General features: G+C 40.8%; 1 protein-coding gene across 2 annotated transcripts in view; it reads left to right on the top strand.

The window, feature by feature from the left end:
* The first annotated feature begins 2,092 nt into the window (after positions 1-2,092).
* Fmo5 (flavin containing monooxygenase 5) overlaps positions 2,093-12,084 on the top strand; it is a 23,632-nt gene continuing 13,640 nt past the window's right edge. Inside the window, exons 1-5 of one of the 2 annotated variants that reach the window (XM_023706466.1) lie at positions 2,093-2,422; positions 2,588-2,765; positions 6,022-6,210; positions 8,369-8,531; positions 10,123-10,265. In XM_023706466.1, the coding sequence (XP_023562234.1) occupies positions 2,631-2,765; positions 6,022-6,210; positions 8,369-8,531; positions 10,123-10,265 (630 nt within the window). In that variant the 5' untranslated portion in view covers positions 2,093-2,422; positions 2,588-2,630. Of the gene's footprint in view, positions 2,433-2,587; positions 2,766-6,021; positions 6,211-8,368; positions 8,532-10,122; positions 10,266-12,084 lie in introns of both variants that reach the window. The other variant, XM_004646186.3, reaches the window with a different exon arrangement.

The following is a 12,084-nucleotide window of genomic DNA, read 5'->3' as shown; positions in this document are numbered from 1 at the left end:
TCTCTAATTTGGTGTTCCCTTTCTTCATGTTCTTTTCTTGTTTCTTCAAAAGTTTTTTCCTCAGGTTTAACTCCCTAAAGTATTTGTGTGCCCAATTTGGACATATTTTTTGTTGCTACAGTAATGTTCGGCATTCTTCTAAATCTTTTTCTAGATGAGTTTTCATAATAAAGCTCTACCAAGGGTGCCCGCGGATGCAGGAGCACCCAGCTCCGGGCTGCACTTGGCACTGTACTGCCTTTCAGAGTCTCTTCCCCTGCGCCACCTGCCTGCTTGCCCTGTGCCCCCCTGCTGTCCATTCTGCTGGCCAGTGGGCCTCCTCCCGTCCCTTCCTTCCCCTCCTCTTTCTCCCTTCCCCCTCCCCCTTCCTGTTCCCAACCCTCCCCACACCCAGCTCTCAGGCCTCAGTTGGTGGTGCCGACAGCACTGCTTCATACATGGTGGAGCTTGTGACCTTAGTGGCCAAGGTAGCTGTAAGGCATCTACCTTTGCCCCCAATTGCAAAGCTGGTAGCAGCAACCTCACCTCTGTCATTCTGACAAAATATCCTTATAAAAGTATTTTTATTACAACAGCTTTTGTAAGGCGGTGGAGAGAAGAGGGACCACAGAATGGACATACCGGATTTAGACCACATATGGAGCTGACAAATTCCTGGTGAAGTAAAATGACTCCCCAACCCAAAGACCTATGTTTAAATACATTTTAAGTATTTGAAATAAAGCAAGCTATAATTGAACTAAGAGTTAATAAAAATACATGGGCTGGTGAGATGGCTCAGTGGTCTAAAGCACCTACTTAGAACAAGCTAAGCTAAGCAAAGCACAAGGACCGCGGTTCAATCCCCCAGCACCACATGCCAGCCAGCCCTGCCCCCTGGTGGGCTGAGCTGACCACACACACACTAAATAAATAAATAAATAAATACATAAATAAATAAAATAAAATAAAATAAAAATACAGACGTACAACAGCAAGAGTGAGGCAAAAATAACAGTGTAATAGATGAGAAATGGCAGAAGGACTTGAACCTAAATATTAAGTAAGAACAACATTACACAAAGAGCAGTGTGTGAGAGCCTGGCCTGGCGGCAGACTACCTTGCTTGCATGCCTGTCTTTGCCTGGATTTGCTGTGAACTCTTCAGTGGGTTACTTAGCTTCTTTGTGCTGCCATTTGCTCCAAGATGGAAGCATTCACACTATCAGTGCCTCCTGGGGTTGCTGAGAGAACACAACGGGGTGGTTCCCATTCAACTTTTTGAAACATACAAGGAAAGCCCTCAAGAAATGATAACCATTGGAAGAATACTCTTAGGATGTGCCCAAGAAGTCCAAATCCAGGGCTGGCACTGGCTGGGCTTGAACCACTTTGATTAAACCCGACTCAGAGTGGTAGAAGCTGAACAGGAACCCACCGCTTCAGCCACGCCCCAAGACCCCTATAATCCCTTTCACCCTTCAGATGTGGCCAGGAGGGGCCCAGGGCGCAAAATCCTGTATCTGTTTCACTGCCAGTTGTACACGATTGTATATTTGCAAATTTTAAGTAAAATTTTGGAAATGGTTATTTTGTTTTTAACCAACTCATTCATATGACTGAGAGAAATCGCTTTTTTTTTTTTTTTTTTTTTTTTTTTCTTTTTTTGGTGGAACAGGGGATTGAATTCAGGCCCTTGCGCTTGCCAGGGAAACGCTTATTCTACTGAGCCATCTCCCCGGCCCCAGCAATCGCTTTTTAAACGTAGTTTTATTTTACCGAAATTACTGTGTACAGACTGGTCTGCGCTAAACTGTAAACCCCTCTAAGTAGGAGGCATAATCCATTCCTTCCTAGCGCTCAGCTCAACGCAAGGGGATTTTAATGCAAAACCCTCTAGTAGTACGCTGCCAAAGTCCAGCGGTGAAGTGGGCAGGAGGGTAAAGAGGGCACCGCAGTGCCACCTGTTTGAACAGATCCCTGAAAAGGTTGGTTTAGTCCATTTAGGCAGCTGCAACAAGGCTTACTAGGGCTTGACAGTTCCGCTATACCCGCAGGAGTTTATCACTTTAAGGCAAAGCAGGAAGTTAAAAGTGAATAAGGAGTTGGGATGGGAGGACAGGAGTGGCGGGGAGGTATGACCCTCATTCCAGAGAGTGTAGGTACAAGTGCGGAGAAGGGGGAATGAAAAATTAAGACGCTGATACTGATAATGATGTTGATTAATATTATTTTCTGTGCCGATCAGACGTTTCCTTTCGGTTTAAAGAGAGAACTTGGGTGCGGAGGAGTGGGCGGGTGTTGGCAGTCAGGAGGTGGGGCGGGCCAAGCCCTTCGCATTGGCTCTTGCTGTTGTTTGCGAGTTTGTGTAATGGTGACAGCAGCTTAAAGTTAGACCGCAGCTGCAGGACCCCTGCGGAGTTCCTGCGGAGCCCCGAAGGCGGTGAGGACAGGTATTAATTCCTTTGCAGGAGAGGACGCTCGGATTGGAAAGTGGTCTCCCCAGATTCCCAAATGCCTCTTGTCCCAGTGCTTCCAGAGTTTGCTTGCTGCGGCTAAAATATTGTGGAAAGGTGTGACGGGTGTGCTGCCTTCTGTCATTCTTTAGGACCAGCGATCCGAAACCAGCTAGGCGAAAGTCTCTGGAGACCATGACCAAGAAAAGGGTCGCTGTGATTGGGGCAGGCGCCAGCGGGCTCTCGTCCATCAAATGCTGCCTGGAAGAAGGCTTGGAGCCCGTCTGCTTTGAAAGGAGTGTTGACATCGGGGGCCTCTGGAGGTTCCAGGTAAATCTCTTGGTCCCTTAATGCTGGGAGCCTTCCTCCAACCAGGGGCAGGGGACCTTTTATCTCGCGGCGGAAACTAGGATGAACTTGAATTTGAAAGCAGCTAAACCTGCTTGGGTTTTATGCAACTTTCTCTTTTCTTTTGCTGATAACAAAATTTAACACAGATATCACGTGTTTTCTCCTTTTTATTGTTTATGTAAAGGCGCAGAGAGATTAATGGACTAACAAAATAAATTAGAAAGGTACCGGGCTTGGGGAAAATTTAGAGTCGTTGTTCCAGGTGTGTATTACTGGGTAAATAAGCTGGAATTACCTGCTTACAACTCCATTCAGGGATCTCGCATTACCAACCTTCAACCTTGATTTTTCCATTAAAAATAAATCTCAATTCACTTTAGGTATGAAATGCGATAATCTTGTTGTTTGATTTGAACTTTTCTTTCTATTGAATAGTCTAAAGTCCTTTGTCTCAAGAGGGCAGAGGGCACCGCACCAGGGTTTTCTTATCCTTGTCCAGGCTCAGATTTAAAAATAAATTGGTTATTTTTTTTTTTAAGTGAAATTGTTTCAATATGCACATCTAGCCCTGCAACTTGCAACAATTTTAAAAGTTGTCTATTTAAAAGATAGTTATGCATAGTCAATGTCACAGTATAACTGTCTGCCTTCCTTAATTGCCAAATGGGACATGTGTTTGCTTGCTTTTTCTCTTACTTTCTTTTTTTATATTTTTATTTTTTAATTTTTTTATGTATTTAGTACAGGGTCAACAGGGTCTCACTACACAGATTGGACTCATAGAAGTCCTCCTGTTTTCAGTCTCCCAAGTGCTGGAATGACAGGCACGCACCACCTTGCCCAGTCTCTTTTTTCTCTTACTTTCTAACATAGTGAATGATGCTGAGGTGCTATCGTTGCATTTTATGTTTCATAAAACGAACACGGTACTGGCTAACTACTTAAAAGTGGGTTTATGGCATTCTTTACTTGAACATAAATACAGCCCTTCTGTCTCTTGCCTCCATTCTGAGGACTGTATAACTCTAACTGACAATAACCTATAGTCAATATGCAGCCACAACTGAGAACTATTGCAGTTTTCCCAAGAAGATTTGGGGAATGTGCTAAATATATCTTATTCAAATCATCTGAAATAAATTTTGAGTTTATTTTATTAATTTGTTAGGTAGTATGTGAAAAGTACTTTTTCTGTAGATTTCTCAATATAATTAGAAATACATCTATTAAACATTTACAGAATGCTATCTTTAATTTAAACACTTTAGGCAAAGCCAATTCAAAGAGCTTACAGTTTAATAGGGAAGACGTAGAATATGGAACAATATTTTTTTTTTTTTTTTTTTTTTTTTTTGGCAGAACTGGGGATTAAACTCAGGCCCTTGCACTTGCCAGGGAAGCGCTTATTCCACTGAGCCACCTGCCCAGCCCCTGGAACAAGATATTATATGAGACATTATAGAGGTTTTTGAGTCTTAAGCTAAGAAATGGGAACTCTGTAGGAAATGGGGCAACACCTAATATTTTAATTAGGGCAACGATACAATCACAGTCACAACTTAGAACAATTTGGTTGAAGAAGGTGGAATAACTTAGAGGACTCTTCAGAAGAGGCTCATAAAATCTTTTTTTTTTTTTTTTGGCGGAACCGGGGATTGAACTCAGATCCTTGAGTTTGCCAGTCAAGCGCTTATCCTACTGAGCCATCTCCCCAGCCCCCCCTTTTTTTTTTCATAAAATCTTATTGAAAGTAAAAAAAAAAAAAAATGAGAACTGATGTAATAGGGCATAGAATATGAATGACCAGAACAGACTAAATTCTTTAGTACAGAGGAGAGAAAAACAAGTCTGAGTGTGGACAAATATTCTTTTGTAGCCATTTAGTGTTTTGCAATCTGCAGTGTTGCAAAACCAGTCTATTTTTGTAATAATAAAAAGAAGAATGGATTCCTAATTAGTCAGAGATTTCCATACTCAACAGTTAAAACTTATAATGGATTTGAAAACCTGTCATTTGTGGAATCTCAGTAACAGAATAGTAGATTTGGGTCATATTGCATTATTTGTTGGGATCACCACATCAACCCCATGTTTTTGAGGAAGTGAACAAGTTCATTGTGGGAGGAGAACACTGAATTTGGGATTAATATCGTATAACGCAATGCTTCTCACTTTTCATGCGTATCTGAATCACTTCAGGATTTTACTAACATACAACTTCTGATTCAGGAAGTCAGGCTGGGGCCGGAGATTCCGCGTTTCTAACTGTGACCCCTAGAGATGTCTTTTCTGCTGGCCCACAAACCAGACCTTGGGTGGCAAGGATCCAGAGGGATGGTTCTCACGTTTCAGTGTAATCTGTTCAGTGTTTAGCTTATTTCCTGATTATATAATGAACAATGCTGGCATTAACATTCTTTAACAAAAATCATTGTTTACCAAATAATTCTCTTAAAGTCTTCAGAAGTTTCAAGGATGTATATACGTATATGTATATATATTACAGCTTTGCTCAGAAACACGGTACTAATGTATAGTCTCCCCAGTATATGTTCCCATTTACTTGACTTTTACCCATTTAGCTGATCATTGCTGTTTTAGACAACTGGGTAAATTTAACTTATACTAGAGAGAGCTTAAGTTGATACAGTGTTTGCTAGAGAGCGATGTCACAGTGTCCATGGGGGTCTTGAGACCCAGTCAGCGCAGCAGGGCTCACTTGGAATCTCGTGTAATTGAAATCACATGATGGCTGAGACTACACCTTTGATCGGGCCTTTTTGTTCACATGTTTAGAATTTTAGCCAGGATAACTAGAATTTTGAGTGCTGGCTGAATATTCCTCTACTCCAGACAATGTCATCAAGTGTTTATTAGGTACCTGTGTCATCAAATGTCTCAGTGTAGCTGGACTTCTTGCGTGGCTAACAGGTTCCACTAGGATGAGGCTTCTAGCATAGTGAGGCTGAAGCTGCAAGGCTGCTTATGGATTAAATTTGCAAGCCACTCAGTGCCATTTCAACTGTAATACAGATAGCTCAGATTCAAGAGCAAGGGACTATGGGGGTACAAACACTGGAAGGTGCAAAGATTGTGTGCGTGTGTATGCGCGCGCACACACACTTTTTATTTAAATTAGCATTTCTTTCAGAATATCTTTTCAAGTGTTTATGCCTACTTGTAAGTTATAAAGATAATTCTCAGGCTGCCATTAGTGCTTTTTTATATGTTACAGGAAAATCCTGAGGAAGGAAGAGCCAGTATCTACAAATCAGTGATCATCAATACTTCTAAGGAGATGATGTGCTTCAGCGACTACCCGATCCCAGAGCATTACCCTAACTTCATGCACAACTCTCATGTCCTAGAATATTTCAGGATGTATGCCAAAGAATTCGGCCTTCTAAAGTATATCCAATTCCAGGTAGGGAATTTTCTAAGAAGCTTGTCCTTGAGGTTATTCATTAGGTAGATGAATAATATGGCTTCATTTACCAGCGCACAAATGTAAAGAGTGGCTTGATATGCACGTGCACACACACACACACACACACACACACACACACACATCCACTCCACACAACAAGTCTACTTTCTATTCTCTCTGTATCTGGAAAATATCCATGAAAGATTTCTCTTTTTATATTTTGGCTGCAGATGAAGGAAGTCACTATGTTTTTATTTCCTTTATTTGGCACTATTTGATCGTAATAAAACAGATGACAGGAGCTGATATGTATAGGAATTTAAAACCTTTTAGTTCCACTATCCCTTAGCTGTACTGTCTGAAACACTTCCCAATAAATTATTTCATGTAAGCACCACTCCAACCCACTGGAGTCATTGTTAGGCTATTGAGGAAGCAAAACAACTCATTTCTCTAAAGGAAAGAATACAGAATTAGGAAACAAAATCCTGTGATCTTTGACTGGTAAGTTTCCCAACCTCAAGGAGTCTTAATTTCCTTGTTTGAAAAACAAACTGATTGTATTTGATCACTCCTACTTTCTTCATGTTTGCAGTAGCAGTGAACCTTTTAGCAACCAAATGCCAAACCACAACCCAGAACCCCCTTATTTATAACAAAGTCCCAGCACTACAATTAAACCTGAATACTGAGGTTTTAGGTTAGAAAAACACTCTGCAAGAGAGTCTTTTGTCTTAAAAAATAAAAACACAGTAATGTACGTGCCATGGGTTCATTGTCATGCTCTAAAGTCTTTTCCTATAATTTATAATGATGGCCATAAAAGAACAGAGATTGATGACAGTGGGAAAAAAGCTCAAGCCTTCTGCCTTATGCCCATGACAGCTTCCAAATCGGTTAAAGTTGAGTGGCACTTCTCTTTACTTGTCTTGAAATGGTTTGTTACTGTAGTAAGCAGGAAAGACACCCTTCCCCCAATCAATAACTTTACAATCCATCTAGTTAATATATGTAGTTAATGAAAACAGGGTTACAGAGTGGTAAGCACTGAGAGGTCTACACATTGCAGCTCAGAAGAGGAGTGGTTAACGCCTGAGGACAGGAGCATCAGGCTCCAGTGAAGTTTGCAGAGGAGACAGTGCCCAAGCTGAGCCCTGAAGGTTACATAGGCATCTGCCAAGTGAAGAAAGAATAAAAAGTGATCCAAGGAGAAGCTCCAGCCTGTGTAAAATCACATATGTAAGAGGAACTATAAATAGCATGGGATGGCTAGGTATAGAGGTGGTGTCTCTATTAGACCACATGACAGTATATTCTGGGTATCTCTAAGCTGAGCAGAGTAACTTGTTTATTGCTTGTTTTTATTTTTTTTTTAAATTTTTATTTATTTATTGTGTGTGTGTGTGTGTGTGTGTGTGTGTGTGTGTCCAACTCAGCCCACTGGGGGCGGCCCTGGCTGGCATGTGGTGCTGGGGGATTGAACCGCGGTCCCTTTGCTTTGCTAAGCTCATTCTAAGTAGGTGCTTTAGACCACTGAGCCATCTCACCAGCCCCTATTGCTTGTTTTTATAGAGCTAAAATTTACATCACTGACTAGAATTTATATCCCATCTCATAGCTTCTTTCTTTACAATTACTGATGAAATTGGCATTTCTGGAAATCAAAGAGAGATTTTTTTACATAAAATAAAGCTCCTAAGAAGTTTTCCTACTCTTGCAGGAATAGGAGCCCTATTTCTCAGTGATATGTTTAGGGTTAACCAGTGAAAACTGGGCTTGGAGTAAGGAGAAATCAAGGGGCTTGTCTGTCTGAGGTCAGGGGAGGAAGAGGCATGTAGTTCCTAGAGTGTCACCAAAGCACAGAAGAAGCCCGGGCCTCAGTCAGGTGTCGCAGTGCCTTCATGCATCATCCCAGAGACCTACCAATTTGCACTTTTCTAGGAGCAGAGGAGAATACATTAGTTTGCCAACTCTATTTTGCTTAGTTTGTCTCATAGACATTTTCTCATTCAGACCACAGCCCCCAATTAAAACAGCTCTTTGTGGAGTCTAAAACCCAAATATCCCTGCGGGAGCACTGTGATGTGATGTCAAGAAGATGTCTACTGGATGAACTGTAGTTGCAGTCATCTGTGACTGTCATTTTTTCTTTCAGACCACCGTGTGCAGTGTGAAGAAGCAGCCTGACTTCTCCACCTCAGGCCAATGGGAAGTGATCACTGAGCATTTAGGGGAAACGAAGAGGGATGTTTTTGATGCCGTCATGGTTTGCACTGGCCATCACACCAACGCTCACCTACCCCTGGAAAGCTTCCCGGGTGAGAAACCCACTGATGTAAAAGACCCTTGAACCATACTGAGACCTAGAACCTGAGGAATAAGAGGGTTGTAGTCTGAGTGATTCTTGCGTTGGGATGAAGGCTTACCCTAATTATGCTTCCCCTAAAGATGTGAGTAACTTGTATTATTGCCACTTCTAGGTAGAGACCATGTCATTTTGGAAATTAAAGGAAAATTAGAGCTTTACCTACGGATGTGACACATAATATTGCTAGAAAATTCCCATTGCCCAGTGGTGTCACGGCTGTTGTAGCTCCAGAGCACAAAACACAGTATTCAAGTGGTTTTGATGATGCTGATGTGCATAATACTACACTGTCAGTGCATAAAATTATAATGCATACAGTTATATACAATGTGTAATACTGATAATAAGCAGTTATATTGCTACTCTTACTATACTTATCACTACTTTAGAATATTCTCTTTCTACTTTGTTTACTGTATCTCTTGATTTGACCTATACCATTGAGATTTGTGTTAAGTACATCTATAATATTTGCGCATCACTAAAATCAGTTCATGACACCTTTCTTAGAATATATGTAGCCCCTTTAAATGACATATGATTGTATGTAGCTGCATAATTACTCTAGTTTTCCTAAGCATCGAAAGAAAAAAAATGTGGAGTTCTTCCTGAGTATTAGTTCAGGTGAGGAATTTTTCAACAATGTAAAAACTAGACATGCTGAGTTTCTAAGGATGAAATGAAAAGCTGAAAGGGGCTGGTGAGATGGCTCAGTGGTCTAAAGCACCTACTTAGAACAAGCTTAGCAAATCAGAGGGACCACGGTTCAATCCCCCAGCACCACATGCCAGCCAGCCCTGCCCCCTGGTGGGCTGAGCTGGCCACACACACAGACACACACATACATAAATAAATAAAATTAAAAAAAAAAAGTTAGAAAAGCTGAAGAATTTAATTTTATTCTTTAGCTTTAATTTTCATTTAAAAAATACACCATATAAATTTGAGAGTATGAAAATACATGTATATGTATTCCAACTGAAACAGTAATAGGTATTTAAAGGAATGTGAAAAATAGAATGAAAATTTTCTGAAGCAGTGTGGATTTGTGAGTCAGCAAATCCAGAAATTACTTACGGGGCTGGCGAGACAGCTCAGCAGGCTAAAGTGCCTGCTCAGGCCGAGTGCAGTGACCCGGGTTGGATCCCTGGCATGCTGTGTTGGCCCCACCCCTGAGGCACACTGAAACAGCGATTGAGACTGAGCATGGTGGCATGAAGCTTTATTCCCAGCACGTGGGAGGCTGAAAATGGGAGAATCACAAGTCTGATCTGTGTAGTGAGATCCTGTAGACCCTGTACTAAATACATTTTTTAAAAAAACAAAACTATTTATGATAAGTGAATCATGAAGTCCTATTCTGAGACTATGAGAGAAAACAATTAGCAAAATGTTCACAACAGGAAGAGAATAGATGAATAAAGAGACAACGTGTAGAGAATTCTTAAATATTAAACTGCAAAAAACAAAAGCAGAAAGCAAGTACAGTGAAATCCATCATACAAGCCATCACCCAATAATTGTTTTCTCTTCTCTTGCAGGAATTGAAAAATTCAAAGGACAGTACTTCCATAGTCGAGACTATAAGAACCCAAATGGATTCATTGGAAAGAGGGTTGTTATAATTGGCATTGGGAATTCTGGAGGGGATCTGGCTGTCGAGATTAGCCACACAGCCAAGCAGGTTTGAATCAATAAGTGACTTACTTTGCTTCAGCGTAACTTTAATATCACCAAGGAAGTAGACCCAAAAAAGTGTGGAGCCCTGCATATAGCCCATCAGTGCTGAGAGCAGGTTCAAGGCGTGGTTTTATTGCCTCAGAGCATGAACACTCTGTAAGCACAGGTTAGAGTTCCATCATTCAGTTGGCCTCATGCCAAGGAATTAGTTTTTGGCTGCAGACCATACTTGTGACACTAGTTAACCTCTGGCTTTAGAGAAAACCAAGTAATTGCTGGGAGAGATTACTAGGATGTAGCATTCAGCATGCATTCTCTATTGGCCAACAGAAGTGGCCTGTTCTTAGCACACTGTGGTCACTGGGAACTTTTCACTCACAAGATGATGGGTGAATTTTCCTTTTCACTTCTCAAATGGAGCAAAGCTCTCTAATCTTTCTAAAGACAATGTGGCTATCAGTACGAAGAGAATCCAGTTGTTGCACATATAAGTCCACACCAAATCCTGCATATGGTCAGGTAATGCAGAATGATCCCAACTCTAAAGCAGTTCATATCTCCTTGTTTGTTTGTTTTGGTTTCCATATCATAGATCATTGTTTGATTGACTGATTGATTGATTGATTGATTGATTGATTCATTCATTCATTCATTCATTCATTCAGGGTTTTTGAGACAGGGTCTTACTGTCCTTGATCTCACAATGTAGTCCAAGCTGGCCCAAACCCTTGGTGATCCTCCTCCTCTCAGCTTTCCAAGAGCTGGAATTACAGCTGTGTGCCACCATGCCCAGCTTGTATCATAGATTTTGAGCTGAGAAGGGTCTTCATTGTAAACTCCTAGAAAAAAGACATGTCATTATTATCTTTTGTTGTGTCTCCACTTAATCATAACTTCATTAGCAATAGCTAAATGCCTAGTTGTTCCTCAATAATTTCATTTATTAATGTATTTATTTATTACCTTTTTAATGTATCTAGTACAGGGTCTATGGGGTCTCACTAGTTAGATTGAACTTGTAGTGATCCTCCTGTTTAAAGCCTCCCAAGTGCTGGGATTACAGGCACATACCATCACATCCAGTCTCAATCACTGTCTCAACACACCCAGGGGTGGGGCCAGCACAGCAGGCCCAGGGATTGAACCCTAGCCCCTGTGTCCACTTAGCAGGTACTTCAATCTGCTGAGCTATCTGGCCGGCCTGTTTCAGTAATTTTATTTATGCAGTGCTTCTCATCAAATATGTTTCAAATTATTATTTTTCAACAGAAACTTAATGCCACATTTTGTTAAATGATACTTCCCTAACAGTTTTGTCCCAATAACATTTATTCTCGGTATTTATTTCTATCTATAAGCACAAAAATGATTTAATATGTTACTTTAATTCCATATATATTTATTAGAAGGTAATTATGTAAGAAAGATAATTATGTAAAAAATGTGTATATGGCTGTTACAGCAGAAGAATGTGCAAAAAAAAATTGAAACATATGAAGTCAAGACCCATGCAAGAGATGTCCTTAATATCACTTAGTTAGATCTAAGGGAGGCGGGCCTTATCTGCACTGGGGAATTGTGATTTCTCAGGAGCAGGGCATTTAGAGTAGGTGGAAATGAGGCAGCTATATCTGTGAGAAAGCCCTGGAACACACATCACGAAGTTTCTCCACATAGCAGGGACCACACTATAACACTACTCATGCCAGCTAAAGAACCACAGTTTCTGGGTTCTAACTTTTTGCTTTATATCTTTAATTTTTTTTTATTTGTTTATTTATTTATTTATTGTGTGTGTGTGTGTGTGTGTGTGTGAGTGGCCA

This window comes from Octodon degus, unplaced genomic scaffold (assembly GCF_000260255.1).
Source record: "Octodon degus isolate 3935 unplaced genomic scaffold, OctDeg1.0 scaffold00257, whole genome shotgun sequence".
Taxonomy (NCBI): domain Eukaryota; kingdom Metazoa; phylum Chordata; class Mammalia; order Rodentia; family Octodontidae; genus Octodon; species Octodon degus.
This window is presented reverse-complemented; position numbering and strand designations above follow the sequence as displayed.